Source organism: Anser anser (genome assembly GCF_964211835.1).
Source record: "Anser anser genome assembly, chromosome: 4".
Taxonomy (NCBI): domain Eukaryota; kingdom Metazoa; phylum Chordata; class Aves; order Anseriformes; family Anatidae; genus Anser; species Anser anser.
The window spans coordinates 64,974,140-64,991,450 of record NC_139724.1 but is presented as its reverse complement, the minus strand read 5'-3'; the positions used below and the strand labels follow the sequence as shown (position 1 = coordinate 64,991,450).

The 17,311-nt window shown below is 43.4% G+C and overlaps 1 protein-coding gene across 1 annotated transcript in view; it reads right to left on the bottom strand.

Annotated features, from left to right (window-relative positions):
- SLC2A9 (solute carrier family 2 member 9) overlaps positions 1 to 16,904 on the bottom strand; it is a 106,065-nt gene extending 89,161 nt beyond the window's left edge. Inside the window, exons 1-3 of the mRNA XM_083836272.1 lie at positions 16,645 to 16,904; positions 13,280 to 13,378; positions 2,476 to 2,636 (exon numbers count right to left, since the gene is read on the bottom strand). Of these exons, the coding sequence (XP_083692398.1) occupies positions 2,476 to 2,636; positions 13,280 to 13,378; positions 16,645 to 16,725 (341 nt within the window). The 5' untranslated portion in view covers positions 16,726 to 16,904. The remainder of the gene's footprint in view (positions 1 to 2,475; positions 2,637 to 13,279; positions 13,379 to 16,644) is intronic.
- Between the last annotated feature and the right edge of the window lie 407 nt (positions 16,905 to 17,311).

The following is a 17,311-nucleotide window of genomic DNA, read 5'->3' as shown; positions in this document are numbered from 1 at the left end:
AAATGATAGAATTTTTAAGTTTCCTCAAAAAATTGTCATTGCCTCAAAATATAATAAGGATTCAGTACAATAAAGACTCTAGAAGCTCACCTTAGGAAGCAAATATGATACCTTATACAAAAAGTACAGTAAGGAAGCTAGGTGTTTAAATAATGAACTGTCGAGTCCAGTAACAGAACAAATACTGATCACTATTTTAACTACAGCAGATAACCTGAGAATAAAAGAAATGGTAGCATTACTAAGATAATCCAGATAAATTCCTTTAATTGCTTCAGACTCAAAACAATTCACTGGGCTAGAGGTAAGGCCTTACACGTCTTTTGCAAATTCCTCTCCAGCAGTGGCTTAAGCAATTCACTGAGCATATCTCTCAGGATGTTTAGGATGTGCAACAGCAGCTACTCTTCATTAGAAGACAGGAATTTAAATTATAAAGTGTCAAAACCACATCTGAACATGGGACTTCTACTTATGTGGATGAAGGCCCTCTTTGAAAATTTTGCCCTGAACCTCTCTTGAAATAAGTAGTGCCTAGCAATCTGGTAATCTGAAAATTATGTTATTAATCTTACAGCAATATGAATCAAGAGTGCTCTTTTTAAAGTCACACATTATTTCCAACTAATGTTTTTGATCCCCATTAGTACACTATTCTGTGTCAGTATAAATGGAGCACAGCTTCATCATACGCACAGCTCTCTAATTTACAGTTAAATTTAACAGCATATTTCATTGTTCTGTCAACATTTCATAATGTCCTCTTCAGTTACTGTAGCGATATGTCAGTCTGGTTTCCCAGACCAGACAAACACACTGCAACATGAACAGCAAAACCAAGAACAACATTTGATGAGCAGCTTTTATCCAGTGTCTCTGAGAGATGTAATTCCTTCCAATCTCTAATCAAGTACTCTTATACCATATCTATGAGAAAGCTGTTTTCATGGTTTGACAGGGATAAACATAATAAACCGGGACAGAGCCTCCAAGCTTTAAAGCTCTGCCCTGGAAATACAATCTGCTCCCATCAAAGTGGTATTCTTACAACTGACATCAGCCACCACTTTAACTTTCACATAAAATCATTCTACTCTCCACCAAAAATCAAAGTCTTCTATGAACTTGTTTTTTAACTACGTTTTTAATAAAAAAGAGAAGACTTAGTGACAATTCCAGGAATTAAACAGTCTGACTCAGGGAGAGTTTCATATATTCAATAAGTATATAAAAGCCAAATTGATGAATAGAAAAAAGAAATTGCAAACCTAAAAAAAAAATAAAAGTGACTATGAAAAACATTATGAATTAAAAATCAAATGGTGAATTGATGGAATAGAATACATTAATAAAAATTGGATAATAGATTTACAAGGTAGAGAGCAGTGACTTGCAGCAAGTGCAAAATGGAAGAATGTGAAACTATTGTTTGAGGTGTAAAATGGGATGTGGAAGAGTTGGGATAAAATATAGTGACAATTAAGGAAAAAAATCTAAGTAGAGGAGTTGAGAGAGATGACTAACAGGCTTAGGAGAGCGCAATGTAAAGTACATGATTGAAATAGTCAAATGTAGAATACAAAAAAGTGAAAACAATGGAGAGGGCTGCTTATGTTTGAGACTCTATGATGACCTTCTTTGGTGATTTAATCAAGCAGAGATTATCAAATGATATAGAATTTATAATTAAGGAAAAGCCAAATGAACAGTTAATATGCATCTTATAGTGTCTTTTTATCCAGCCCCTTCCAAATACAGGGAAATTAAAAATCACTTTTAAAACTCTTTGGAAGAAGGTATGAAACTGAAATTTGACAGAAGTATCTAGTTGCTACCTACTGCGAAAATGCAGACAAACCAGTAAAAACATTTCTAAAATACTGGTATTTGTTATAGTCAAGATTTGGTCAAATACTGCATTGCATAGAACAGGGAAGGTGACAACAAGCATGTGGAAAAATAAACATGAACTTCACCCTAGTCTATATCTTCAAACCATATTTTAAGTTGACAATAAGGATAAAAAAAAAAGACTAGATTTTTATTACTGCAAGATAACAAATCTGGTTGAGAAGCAAATGAGGCAAACTGATAGTTTTATTTGTGCAGGATAAGATACCCAGCAAACTTGCGGAACAAGAAGCTGCCAACCCTTTCTGAAATTCTTCCTTTTATATGGTATTTTCCTTTTGCACTCTTATCTATTCAACTTCCTTGACATCTGAACCCACTGTCAGTTCAGAGCAGATAGTTTCTATGATTCAAATAATGCACAGTAAGGCCAGAGAAAAGGGTATTAATTTTACTCTTTGAAATTCACAATTCTCAGATACAAGCTTTCATAATTTGAAGATGTTTTAATTTGCATTCTGGTAAAGGTGAAAAGAGTTATAAAAAAAAAGAAAATACAAGTAAAGCTTTCTATAGAAGTTAGGTTAGCAACTTCTTTAGAAACCAGGTTTCCAATGTACTTACCGTCCAAAGAACTTCACAATTGGGGTAACAATAATGGCACCTACAAGGCCACCGATGGCAAAAATAGATACAGTTATAGACCAGAGGAGAGTCAGGGTGCTTTCATCCACTGAGAAGCCATATCTTCTTTCCCAAGTTTCATTGTAAAACTTCTTGATGTACTGAAAGAAAATACATAACAATAGTACATGTAAGAATCACTCTTTAAGAACACTATTTACAGAAATTGAATAAACAACAGTAGCTTGTTTGCAAGGACCACCTTTGCATTTCTACCTCCCTCCTCTAAAAAAAGGGTACTCAACTCTAGATGTAACTGTACTACAGACTAACTGAACCAGTCAAAGCATACAAGGACAAGCCAGTTAAAACAAGGTGGAAACACCAGTAGACATGAACATTAAAGAAGCCTATGAAAGAGAAACTTCTTTAAAGAAAGGATGTTACAATTTAGGTTGCCAGTACAACATGAACAACAGTTTGTGTTAGCCTTACTGGGATAAGGGCTCGGGCACATAATCACACTACCCACACATAGCATGATGCTGCACATCAGCTGAGCTCTGCTGGCTGCTCATGTACATACCCTTAACCTCAGGCAAACAAGGTATCACATCACATCCTAGCATAACATTTTTTGGACAAGATAAACAAAACTGCACTCTAGCACACATCATGACTTAAAAAAAAATGCTTAAATGCTAACTACTGCTGGTGAATCAACAAGTAATTGTACTGCTTTTTCATGGATCTGTAACGATAATAACCTTGGGGAGGGGGGAAGTCAAGGAAGGAAGGAAGGAAGGAAGGAAGGAAGGAAGGAAGGAAAAGAGCCACATCTTGACAGATTTGCATGTGGAGTAGGATGAATTAAATTAAGACTATCCACGCATTTCTACACACGTACCACAATGAAGGTAGTATCTTAAAGTAGTTTTCCCATTTACTGAGCCTTTTTTTTTTTGCCTTGCTGCCATTGTGCTTCTTTCAGAAATCTGTGCAAGCACACATACGTGGAAAATACTCTAGGTGTTAAGCTACCACAGAGAATCACAGTCTTTCATGGAGGATTTCAAAATCTGTTGCATACTTGTTCAAAGATACAGAAGATTAAGTCATTCACAGGTAACATCTCTAAGGGTATCAGACAGTTTTGGGTAGTGAAGCAGTGGGTCCAGTGTGCCCACCTCAGGCTCACTACCCATGATGAATGGTCTGCCCAAAAGCCATCCTCCTGGGGCTGCCAAATGGCCAAAAGTCAGCAGATCTCCACCTCTGGCATTAGGACCTTGTCCCAGGCCATATTCCAAACCCAGAACTACAGTGACAGGGAGAGAAATATAGATAATAAGACAGACATTTGGCTCAGCTGAGTAGGTAGCTATAAGGTATTTATAAGCACCTGGGAAAACAACTTAAACCTTCTGACTTACGCAACAAATTCTAAATCTCCACTGAGTATAACACATGAATCTGCTTTCTGTCTTCACACCAAAAAGATATTTGTCTGTTATATTGCATGAAAGTCACATTAAAATTAAGTTATAAAATAAAACCAGGAATGGAGACCGGTTATGAAGCAATTTATCTCCTGGAATTTGTACTACTTTGGTGGTCTGTTCTGATTCATATTTAACTTATGAAACTCCCTGGAAATTTTTTAACGATACTTTAGAAGCTATGTAAGTAGGAATCCTTTTGGTGGAAGTCTGCACTGTGCTCACCATGAAACAACATTTATCATCTCTATTTTGTAGTTCAGTCCTAAAAGACAGAGTTCAGATCTGCTCAAAAAGAAGTGCATTTTACTTGTCTGTTTTTTCCAAGGGGCAGTATTGTAAAAATGAGTGATGCTATAGCAAATTCTTTTGCATAAGTTTAGGAAAAAAAATAGAGTGAACTGAAAAAAATGGGGTTTTATGGATTGAGATAAGAAGGGAGGCTGTGTCCACTTTTATGTCTTACTTATGATAGTGCAGCACCTGGAAGCCATACAAAATCAGGGAACTATTAAGTCAAGCAATAAAAAATAACATTTTTCTCCCAAAGAATTCACAGCCAAGACAAATAACTGTTCGAAGAGGGAGGGAAGAGCTGACAGCTGTTGGTTTGATACTAATGGGGGAAAAAAAATCCCATAGTATCAAAAAAAGCTAGCTTTGTTTGACACTGTTAAGAATCACAAATCACTTCTATAAATAAGTTATAGCTTCTCCCCTTCACATTTACATAAACTGCTTTTTGAATGAAGTACAGGCGGCTAAACAAGGTAAGCAATTTCTTTTCAGTAATGAAAGATGTATCAAACATGAAATTAGACACCTATGATCCAGATATAAATCTATCTGCCAGACAAGTGGGTTCTCATAAAAAAATGAAAACCTGAGATCTGGCCTCTCCTATCTTCAGCTAAGTAGGAATAGAGAAGACGGACAGTTTTCTCCCATGGCAACTTAATTTTCTTAAAAGCCTTCAATATGAGCCCTTCCAGAATAGTTTTTGAAAGTCCAAGTATCTCTTCAATCTTTGGAGAGCTCCAACAGACGCCAGAGGCACAGTGCTGCTTCACAAAAGCCATGCCAGCTCCTCCTCCTCAAATTCTCTCCTTTCTATTATTGTTTCTGCTAGTTTGTCAGGTACAAATATATATTACTTAGATGTGTCTTCCAAATCTTCCCCTCAAAACTACTTTTTTTTTTTTCTTGCTTTCAAGTCATATTAGCCCATTCAATTTCTCTGTTACTGAGGAAAGGTTGGATGTGGTGCTTAGGAACATGGTTTAGTGGGTGATATTGGTGGTAGGGAGATGGTTGGACCAGATGATCTTGGAGGTCTTTTCCAACATTAATGATTCTATGATTCTACTTATAAGAAGCTAAACTGTGATATGTAGCATGTATTTCACTTTTTTTTTGTTTGTTTGTTTTTTCAGTCTTAAACAAATATTAAGATATTTTGTCAATTGGATAGAAAACTATCACTAATTTTATTCTATATCTTCACTGACATTTAAATTTCTTCAATGCATCCCTTGTAAAGAAGGGTTCTGACCTGGGACCTCCATGGACTTTTCCAATCCAAAACACTAATTCAGATTTCTTTTGCTGTCCTTGTATATTCTGAAACACCCTTTCTCGTTTTGATCTGTCAGCGTTACATTCTCAAGCTCTCTTTCTGGAAGCTTTTTTTCCCTTCTGAAAATACCCAGACCTCAGGACCAGCTCACAGTTTTAGTCATCAATATGCCAGAAGTTTTATTGTTATTAAACTTTATTTATAGTTATATATGAGTGCTTTACTCATTTGAGCACAATTGTAGTTTTCTGAAAGATGGCTTTAACAACTTCCCTTACCCTCGTGTTCAATCATGCCTAAGTTTCTTCATCTGTCTAAAATGTAGCCTTCAGATTCCCATTTTTACATAGTCTCTGTAACGTCTGCAAAGATGTCAGCTATTTAGTTTCTTTTTAGGCAAACTTCTTCCTTTTTATGTCACTCCCGTTTAGAAAAGAAGCAAAGACCAGTACCACTGGGGGTCTGGCACTTCAGTGAGGATGTGGTACCACGTGGTCACTCACACAGAATGGCCCTGCATGCTTGTGCAATGCTTTCAGCCGTTCTGCATCACTGCTCCCCAACAAGCTCTACAGTACCACAAAGTCTCATCTTGGCATCTTAGCCCAGTTTCCTCTCAGATTTCCTCAGGCATGTCATAGTTACTAAATTATCCTGGGGCAGCACTCAACAGGATGAGCCTACCACCACGCTCTCCCTGTTTAAGCGAGGCATTTCAAGTCTTAGGCATTCCACCCTTGCATGCATGGGCTATTTAATTAGAGGGCTTCATTTAGTTTGAAATACTACCTCTGCACATGCTAAGTATGCAAGAGAGGTGGACGTATATTATACCACCTAATGTATTCCTTCTATCAAGTTTCTGGTAGGGCTATTGTGTCCTGACTTTTAAAAGGAGGACAGGGATATTTTATATCTCCCATCTTATTTTATATGCCTCTATACAAACAGACATAAACAAACATGAAAAAAAAAAAAGTCAAACTGGTTCTTGGTCCATTTCACAGTGAACAGAATTTCACAGTGAAATTCCAAATAAATCTGTCCCTAAATCAAGTAATAAATCCTCTCTCTAATATCAGTACTCAGATTATATTTAGATTCAGATATCTTCTTGTTTATTTGGAATTTGTATTTGATAGTAATGAAGACTAAGATAAAACATTTTTAGAACACTATTAGCATTTCTTGCTAATGCTAATGACTAAAAATAGTATGCAAATTATTTTCCCCTTGTGTTATAACTAATTTTCTCAGCACAGCTTTGTTATTTATATCGACACATGAAATAACTGCAAATATTCATGAAAAGAAAGCACAAGCTACAACATTCAAGTATAACAGACAAATGTGTTGACACGTACATCACCTTTGTCTAGATTTCCACTGCCAACAAATGGGAAGCTATTAACACATACAAGTTTGAGGTATTGCGCCTGGAAATGAAAACCTAAAGCACAAAACAAATCAGATCCAAAAAATCTTCTGAGTGCTGTGGAAAGGCTCCTTTTGGATTTCAATCAATTGTCTGAATAATGCTAACAGCATAACTATATATAAATTTTCTAGGTCCTAACCAAAGGCTGCAAGGAATGGTAGCTGATTGACATCAGCTACTTTGTCAGGATCAATGCCATGACCACTGCCCTGGGGAGCCTGTTCCAGTGCCCAACTGCCCTCTCAGTGGGTGAAGACCCTTTTCCTAACACTCAGCCTGACCCTCCCCGGTCACAGCTCCATGCCATTCCCTTGGGTCCTGTTGCTGGTCACCAGAGAGAAGAAATGGGAAGAGGTTGTGGCACCAAGCCTGCCATAGTTCAAGAAGTGTTTGGACAGCTCTCTCAGACACATGGTCTGATTTTGGTGATCCTGTGTGGGGCCAGGAGTTAGACTCAGTGATCCTCTGGAGAGCGTGGGAGACAGCTTCCTGACACAGCTGGTCAGTGAACCTACCAGGGGTGGTGCCCCGCTAGACCTTCTCTTCACAAACAGAGAAGGACTGGTGGGAGATGTGGTGGTCGGAAGCTGTCTTGGGCAGAGTGACCACGAAATGGTAGAGTTCTCTATTCTTGGCGAGGCCAGGAAGGGGACCAGTAAAACTGCTGTATTGGACTTCCGGAGGGCTGACTTTGAGCTGCTCAGGACGCTGGTTGGCCGAGTCCCTTGGGAGGCGGTTCTGAAGGGCAGAGGAGTCCAGGAAGGCTGGGCGCTCCTCAAGAAGGAAATCGTGATGGCACAGGAGGGGTCCGTCCCCACGTGCCCAAAGACGAGCCGGCGTGGAAGAAGACCGGCCTGGCTCAACAGAGAGTTGCGGCTTGTGCTTAGCAGAAAAAAGAGGGTTTATAATCTTTGGAAAAAAGGGCGGGCTACTGAGGAGGACTACAAGGATGTAGCGAGGCTGTGCAGGGAGAAAATTAGAAAGGCCAAAGCTCATCTGGAGCTCAATCTGGCTACTGCCGTTAAAGACAACAAAAAATCCTTTTACAAATATATCAACGCGAAACGGAGGACTAAGGAGAATCTCCATCCTTTACTGGATGCGAGGGGAAACCTAGTTACTAAGGATGAGGAAAAGGCTGAGGTGCTTAATGCCGCCTTTGCCTCAGTCTTTAGCGGCAATACCGGTTGTTCTCTGGATACCCAGTGCCCTGAGCTGGTGGAAGGCGATGGGGAGCAGGATGTGGCCTTCGCTATCCATGAGGAAATGGTTGGCGACCTACTACGGAGCTTGGATGTGCGCAAGTCGATGGGGCCGGATGGGATGCACCCGAGGGTACTGAAAGAACTGGCGGAGGAGCTGGCCGAGCCGCTTTCCATCATTTATCGGCAGTCCTGGCTATTGGGGGAGGTCCCAGTTGACTGGCGGCTAGCCAATGTGACGCCCATCTATAAGAAGGGCCAGAGGGTAGACCCGGGGAACTATAGGCCTGTCAGTTTGACCTCAGTGCCAGGAAAGCTCATGGAGCAGATTATCTTGAGGGTCATCACGTGGCACTTGCAGGGCAAGCAGGCGATCAGGCCCAGTCAGCATGGGTTTATGAAAGGCAGGTCCTGCTTGACGAACCTGATCTCCTTCTATGACAAAGTGGCGCGCTTGGTGGATGAGGGAAAGGCTGTGGATGTGGTTTACCTTGACCTCAGTAAGGCTTTTGACACCGTTCCCCACAACATTCTCCTCAAGAAACAGGCTGCTCGGGGCTTGGACTGGCGTACGCTTCACTGGGTTAGAAACTGGCTGGATAGCCGGGCCCAAAGAGTTGTGGTGAATGGAGTCAAATCTGGTTGGAGGCTGGTCACTAGTGGTGTCCCCCAGGGCTCGGTACTGGGGCCGGTCCTCTTTAATATCTTTATCGATGATCTGGATGAGGGCGTCCAGTGCACCCTCAGTAAGTTTGCAGATGACACCAAGCTAAGTGCGTGTGTCGATCTGCTCGAGGGCAGGAAGGCGCTGCAGGAGGATCTGGATAGGCTGGAGCGATGGGCTGAGGTCAACTGTATGAAGTTCAACAAGGCCAAGTGCCGGGTCCTGCACCTGGGGCGCAACAACCCCAAGCAGAGCTACAGGCTGGGAGATGAGTGGCTGGAAAGCTGCCTGGCCGAGAAGGACCTGGGAGTATTGGTTGATAGTCGGCTGAATATGAGCCAGCAGTGTGCCCAGGTGGCCAAGAAGGCCAACAGCATCCTGGCCTGTATAAGAAGCAGTGTGGCCAGCAGGTCTAGGGAAGTGATTGTGCCCCTGTACTCGGCTCTGGTGAGGCCGCACCTCGAGTACTGTGTTCAGTTTTGGGCCCCTCGCTACAGGAAGGACATGGAGGTGCTCGAGCGAGTCCAGAGAAGGGCGACCAAGCTGGTGAGGGGTCTGGAGAACAAGTCTTACGAGGAGCGGCTGAGGGAGCTGGGCTTGTTCAGCCTGGAGAAGAGGAGGCTCAGGGGCGACCTTATCGCTCTCTACAGTTACCTTAAAGGAGGCTGTAGAGAGGTGGGGTTTGGTCTGTTCTCCCACGTGCCTGGTGACAGGACGAGGGGGAATGGGCGAAAGTTGCAACAGGGGAGTTTTAGGTTGGATGTTAGGAAGTACTTCTTTACCGAAAGGGTTATTAAGCATTGGAACGGGCTGCCCAGGGAGGTGGTGGAGTCACCATCCCTGGAGGTCTTTAAAAGACGTTTAGATGTAGAGCTTAGCGATATGGTTTAGTGGAGTACTTAGTGTTAGGTCGCAGGTTGGACTCGATGATCTTGAGGTCTCTTCCAACCTAGAAATCTGTGATACTGTGATCCTTGTGGGTCCCTTCCAACTCAGGATATTCTATGTTTCTAAGAGCTCAGAGCCTGCCCCTCCACTCCCCTTGTGAGGGAGCTGCAGGCCGCCATGAGGCCTCTCCTCAGCCTGCTCTGCTCTGGGCTGAACAAGCCACAGGACCTCAGCCAATCCTCATACATTTTCCCCTCTAGAGTCTTCACCAGCCCAAAATTTCACACAGTACTCAAGGTGAGGCATCACAGGTGCCAAGGGGAGAGAAAGAGAGAGAGAGGCAGTATATATATGGTGATTTTTCTTGTCTCTCTAACTGTAATTAGCTTAGAGAAAGGGAAGAGAAGAAACAAGTCTTTAGAGAATTAAAAATGATTTTGCTGATTTTAAGTGATTAAAAATGATTTTATGTTACAAAGGCCACTCACACTTGGTGACAGTTATCCAATGGCTGTCACAGTCAGCTATATATTTTTGCAATAGTCTCACTTTCTCAATATCAGCTTTAAAAGGAATGCAGAAACACAGCTTCCAGCAGGAAGAAGGCAAGAAAGGCATTGCTGTCAGCACGAGAGATTTCACGTCCTGCTCAGAGCACAAAGCACGTCATTGTTCTGAAGACCTTGCTCACAAGCGGTCCATGGAATACATTTTAAAAATGCCACTTGGAAAAAGGCAGCTTCAACGTTTAGACAATTAAAATCTTAGTCTTCCTACTGCTGAATGTTCTCACATGTTTTAATAAATTCTGACAGCTGTTCACAGAAGTCAGTGAAGACTTCTAATGCTGGGTTTCTCACATGGTCAAGCACCACATGCAGGGGAAAGCGCACCTGTGACTGGCCATTGCACTTTCCCATAGAAAGGTGGGGGACTGAGTGGGAACTGATCTTTTCCCATCTCTGCACTAGTCAGTACAGACAACTCTGCTCTGAGAAGATCTGGTGCATTACATCTCCCCCTTGCAACAAAAAGGAAGTTGGACAAAGCATACCTTACAAGATGACTTGTGGTAAAGTTCCCAGCTGAGAACTGCAGGGGTATTCCCCTGTGGTTTGATGAGCTGGCAGAACTTCAGCACAGAAAGGTAATGTACACAAGGATTTACAAATACAGTTCATAGATTCAGCCTTAAATGAACTTCCCCTACACAGTTCAGCAATCATGCTGACGTGTTCAGATCCGGTCTCCTGGAAACATCCCATATTTTAGTCAACAGTCATGATCAAGCACTTTCTAAAAACCTCTGGAAGCATCACACAGTGCCTTCTCTAAGGCTTTAGTCATTGAAAGGAATTGTACTGAAGCAAAAAGAGGCAAAAGATATCCAACATCCTACACAGAGATGCTCACTACAATGCGAGCTGTAAGCTGCATATGACCAGAACAAGTTATTTGACCTATCAAGTTTATAAATCAAACTCAGCTTACAACTTTTAGGAGATACTGCACCCCAATATAGCCTCTTGTAAGAGTGCTGCTTATCTACAGGTAAAAGCTGTTTCCCTTATATTTTCCTCAATTAGCTCACATCAGTGTTCCTAAAGGATTACCTGGTAGCAGACTGATTTGGTGATGCATGGCCACACAGGGGGAAAACAGATAGGGCAAAGGTTCCTTTTCTTGTGCTGCAGGAAGCACAGCATTGGTACAGCTCATTCCTCCCCACCATGGCTACAAACAGAGCACAGACTCTCCTCTTCAACCTGGAGAGTGCGTGACAAAGACAGGAAGGTGTCCTGCCCTAGGAAAATAGATGACAGAGCTTGATCCTGGGGCTAGAGAGAGGACCACCTGGTCCTCTCGTATTTTGCCACACTGGTATTTTGCTCTTGAACCACACAGCCATGTTTTTCTTTTCAGTAGGGTGTATAACTAGGACTACTCTTTAGACCTACATAATATATGGCTTAGCATGAGTAAGGAGGACACTATGTTCTCAACCGAACACAGCAATACCACACTGGAAAAGGGCAGACTTCATACATATCTGTCAACACTACATCATACCTGTCAACAAGAGCCATCAACATGGTGCCGTCTTTCTGTCCAAAAGCCACAGTAGAGATTTTAAGCAAAAATAGACAAACCTGACAGTGCTACTAACCACGATGCCTGGAATTTAGCATTCTTCATGGTATGGTTGCAACTTCAACCTTCCCACCTCTACTCTTGTCTGGTCACCACTACAATCTATTACATGGTTCTAATCTAACCATCTGAGTGTTGCCAGACAGCACTTATGATCGCCCTTTCTTTCTTCTACTCCTGCAGAAAGTGATAGAAGAGCTCCGATTACCAAGATGGTCCATTTTGTAAAGGGCACTTAAAAGTTCTGAAGTCAGATAATTCACACTGCTCCTTTGACAGTACTGACTCACTGCAGGAGAGATGTCTATCGTCAGTACAATCAATACCATTGTTCACAGCATTTCAGCTCCCCACCGATTCCGTTAAGTCATGTTTATTTTCTGAAGATTGCAAGCTGAAGTGGTGCACAGACATGCCATGCTAGAATAAACATCCAATCTGTCTAAACCTGTGTTACCCGTACAGAAGGTAGCAGGAACTTCTAGAAAATTCCCAGAAGCTACCAAGGGGACAATTAAAACAAGGTGAGTCTGTTTCTAATCCTTTGGGTCATCAGTTTATCAAAGACCAAAGACAATGCAAATACTAACTGCAAACTAAAAAAAAAAAAAAATTAAAAAAAAAGTTTTGACAGCTAGCTGAAAAATTTTACTACATATTTTTTTTGTGTGTGTATTGCTCACAACTTCAGCTGAATTGGTTATTTCTGTGTTTGATTGAATTAAAAGGCTCTGTAGACCACCAATATAAAACCAAAACATTCAGATTTCCATTTGTGATAGCTGATATTTTAATGAAATCCCTCTGATACTGTACACTGATTACACAATGCTCTTTTCATCAGACATATTCCACATGTTGCAGCCAACAGATGGTCAACACAGCGCAACCAAAATCAGAAGCAAACAAGGCATCACCACAAAATGCAGAAGAGGCCCATTATTTAAGAGGCAGACAGAGACATTATTTATATTATCTGTACTGTGAGAATGAAATGCCATGTCAACCTCCAGAACTGAATAATGTGAACAGAATTTGTTGAATGTGCACCTATAACTACCAAATAGTCACCAGCCAGAAAGACAGGCTATTAAAAATACCTTATAACACAAAAGTGTGGAAAAAGATTTAGCATTATTCTGGTTTTGGGAGAATGAAAAAGAAATGTTGTGCACACATCACCTCAACAGGAGCACTTAGTTTCCTGACAGCTACTGAACCTACTTGGAAACCTCAGAGACAGCAGAAAACTTTTCAAGCAAAGAAAAGTTTTACCTCTTCTAACTCACTGGCAGGATTACAAAAGCAAGATGTTGAAGTGCACACACTCGGTGGACAAGGCTGCCCTCTACTGATAACTAAATTCCAGTTTTGTCAGTCACTTACCACTGCAGGAGCATTCACGACGGAGAGATTGTAACCGTAAAGAAAAGATGATCCAAAAGCACCAATTAAAGAGGCTACAATCAGACTTCCAGACCAATTCTGAAAAACAATGAAAAAATGTAGCCATTGTTAGTATACATGAAATAGCCCAGGTTTTAAACACTCCTCATGCTATCTTGCGCAGCTCCTGCAGGCAGATCTCCTTGCTACAGAATAATGGCCTGAAACACTTTCCATTTCTGCAATCCTAGAAGCAGTAAATTTGAAGTGACAGCATCTCAGTTAACATTTACCAAGGCATAAGTGAACATTTAAACTTCTTCCCCATGGATTTTGCTTCAAGCATCCCATCAGGCCCCAACACCAAAAAAGCTAAATGTTACAGAAGCATACTTTCAGCATAGGAAACTCTTTGGCAACATACAATTAAAACAATGAAGCACGTAGTAGCATACATTTGATGCAACAGGGCTTTGGGTAGACCCAATTTAGGAACAGTGTCCACCTTCTCCTATGAGCATAAGGATTAGCAAAACTTTGACCAAAAAAATGAAATGATGCCTACAAACTAATTTTGTAACCCAAATGTAAGTTTCCAGCAGTAATTTGCTGCCACTCAAAAATGCTGTCAGAGATGCCATCTGTTGTCTTCGTCCAGAACCTCTCCCTTTAGGACTTTCCTCCTTCCACCCATGCCATCCCAACTATTTTTTTTTTTTAAGAACTCCACTAAGAATCCATAATTTCAGGTACCATTGACTATTGCTTTATGTCCAGTCCGATTGCTTGCTGAAGCCTGAATCTTTTCAAAAGGAGAAACACCTGATTAAGCAGGCCTAATAAACTCAGCTTCCGCTACATCCCTTCAAGCGGACACAACAGCTTAATGAATCAATACGTTTTGTCAACTACACAAAGACTCGTGTTTGCTTTGGAAAATGAAGATCTGAAGCATGAGCTACCTTTCTGTATGCAGTACATGGCATAACAGTGGTGATGATGCAGAGGAACGAGCTCCACAAGCCCCAGGATAAGCATGGTAGGGAAAGTGAATGCAGCTTGGCAGTTGGCAAGTGCCGGAGCTTGCATTGCCACCGTGTCACTGCAAACTCACTTTGGTTCATGGAGAAGTGATGACATATCCACACGTCAGGAGCAGAGACTGCGCGCCCAGCTTGGCAGCTTGGCGTGTGTGGGGTCTGCCATGCTCCGCAGCTGCACTCCCCAAGGGCTTAAAACATGCCCTGGGGGACAGCTTAGCATTTTTAACTTCTTCCACATGATGTGGTAACTTTTTAAGAGATTACACAGTTCATTGACTGCCCTATTTTCAGTCAGGTCAGGAGAAAGTGTACGGGGGGAAGAAAGCCTTGTGTAAGGAATATATCCCGTTGAGATTGTTAAATAAGCCAAATACAATTTCTTATTATTAGCCAGCTTCTTAAAATGAACCTGCCACACACACACAAAGCTTTGCACTATTACTTTGATAAGAAAAAAGTAGAAATGTTGACATAAAGTTCTATTCAGGTGTTCATAACACCTCATATTAGGTGCCTGTTACTTCTGTACTATGAACAACCATTCCTATGCTTATAGGAATCACTACTACCCTGAACTAATGGCACTGAAGAGAATATTCCTGGAGATCTACCAGATTGCTCCCAAAGAGGTCACAAACGATAAGTGCACGTTCCGTGTGCTGTGTGGTAATCTTGATGCAATATTGCTAAGGGCATCAGCTTCAACAACATTAAAACCCTGGGAAAAACCCTGCAGACATGGCGATTTGGATCATATAGCCTAGTGTTTATTAAAAAGTCCAGTGAATATTTGAAACTTTCAGCGCAGGCAAATTACTTGTACATAGGTTTAAGTGGAAAATAATACAATACAAATCACAAAAGTGTTGCCATATTAGAAAACCCCACATCTTTTCAAGTGTTGTGAATAGCAGGGTTTAGAGCCTACTTCAGTACCAAGAATTTTTCAAGTATGTAGTCTGCTGCAGAAATCACACAAAGCCTCAGATTTACCCCAAAGTTTTACAGTTCTTGGAACATGCACTTCAACTTCTCCATGACCTGTCTCCTCACACGTTATTTTAAATATTTGCTCAAGTTTCAGCAACACCAGATAAGAGATGAAAGCGTAATGAAGCAAGAAGGGGAGGAAAAAAAAAATAAAAGGTTGCTCAGAAAAATATTAACCCTGTGGAAACATTTAAAAAAAAAAAAAAAAAACAACAAACTCAGCAACCTGTTTTACAATGACTGTGAAACAAGACTGCGACCACACCTCCTCAGAGGTGGTCCTCTAACACCGTGAGTGCACTCATCTGTTGCTGCTGTCACCAGAGCAATAAACCTGCAGTGAGGAAAGCTGTCTGTCAGATCCCAGCAAAGACCTCCAGCCTCTTGTGTGCTGCTTTCTTGTGAAAGTCCACCTTTTGTTGCTCTTACCCAGGGCACGGTGCTCTGAGAGGTTTCAACACACCTCTTTTGTCCAGCATGCAGTATAATACTTGCGCGCTGTGCAGCTTACGTTGCCTTTGTTTTATATGCATGCTGGTTTGCATTTGAGTTTTCAAAGCACAGTTTGGGCTATTGCATTTTGGTTAGTTGGCTATAGATTAATCACGGTTGTAAGCTGGAAACTACAAATGTCCGGAAGAAAGTTTTAGGGTTCTTCAACAGGTACTGCTCCGACTGTCTGCTGAATTTAGGAACCCGGACTTCTGCACACCTTTCGCGTAGGCTTCCCGAGAGGCAGTTTTAGGGAAGCACCGAACACCTGAGCGATCCTGGAGGCTGAGAGTGGCCGTGCCCAGCCGGGTGGCTGCCGGCAGGTGCGTGCTGGCACCGCACCGTGCTCCTCGGCTTGCGATACCCTCCTGCGCCGCCGGGGAGGAAGGGGAACCCCCCGGGCTTCCCTCCTCGCCTTTCTCCTCGCCCTTAGGACTTGCTGATTCTGGGGGGGCTTAGCCCGTGTCCTCGCCTTGCTGGTGGGAAAGCAGCCCCCAGCGCCTGCCACTCGCCCACCCGTGGGGTCCCCCTTGCCCGTGGGGTGCCCCTGCGGCCCCAGCCGCTGCCCTCCTCCCGTCCTCCGCGTCCCGGCCGGGGCAGCCGCAATATATTTTTAGCTCAGCCCAACCCCGCCGGCCTCTCCTCTGCACCAGCCGCAACTTTCCGAGCGGGGAAAAAGGCTCGGGCTCTGCAACCTGAGCCCTTCCTCCCTTCTGGGGGAAGCAACGCGGAGTGACGCCGGATCCCCAGCGGCCGCGCACCGGCTCCGCTTTCTCCTCCGCTCCACCTGGAAAGCTGCGGGACACGCGCGCACCCTCCGCGCCTCTCCGCGCTACTTACGCCCTTCCCTGCCCGGCGGGGACCCTTCCCCGCTGCCGGGGCCACCAGCGTGTCCTCCTCGGGCGCCGCCGCCGGGTCCATGCCGCAGGCGCGCAGCGGCCGCGCATCTCCGCCGGGCAGCGCGCAGCGGGGGCGCGGCCGCAGCCGCGCAGAGCCGGAGGAGGGACCCTGGGGGGGGGGGACCCGGAGGGGCCGAGCCTGGAGCTCCGGGGACCGCCGGGGGTCAGAGCTGCTCTGCCCGGAGTGCGCGGCTGACGGGCTGGAGCTGCCCGAGCCCGTTTATAAGCGGGCTCGTCCGTAATTCAAACAAATTAAGCCCGGCGTGGGGTTTGCAGGCTGGCCTGCTCGCTCGGCAGGGATTTAGCCAGCGGTGAAAGCGGGACGAGGGAATGGCAGCGCCGGGGGTTCCTGCCCGGGGCCATCTGGGCTGCCCTGCTGTATACACAGCGCTGGAGGGAGGAGAAGAACTTCCCTTCGTCACCGAAGCTGGAAAGTGAAGCTACCGCAAGCCTTGTAACTAATTAAGATGTTAACCACACGACACAGGGACGTTCCCACAGCCTTGGGAGGTTCAGATCTGACACACGGCACGGCTGCGGTGCAGCAGGTGGTGATTAGACATGTTGCCCGAGGAAGATAAAAGCTTCGAGCTATTAGTTTTGAAGGT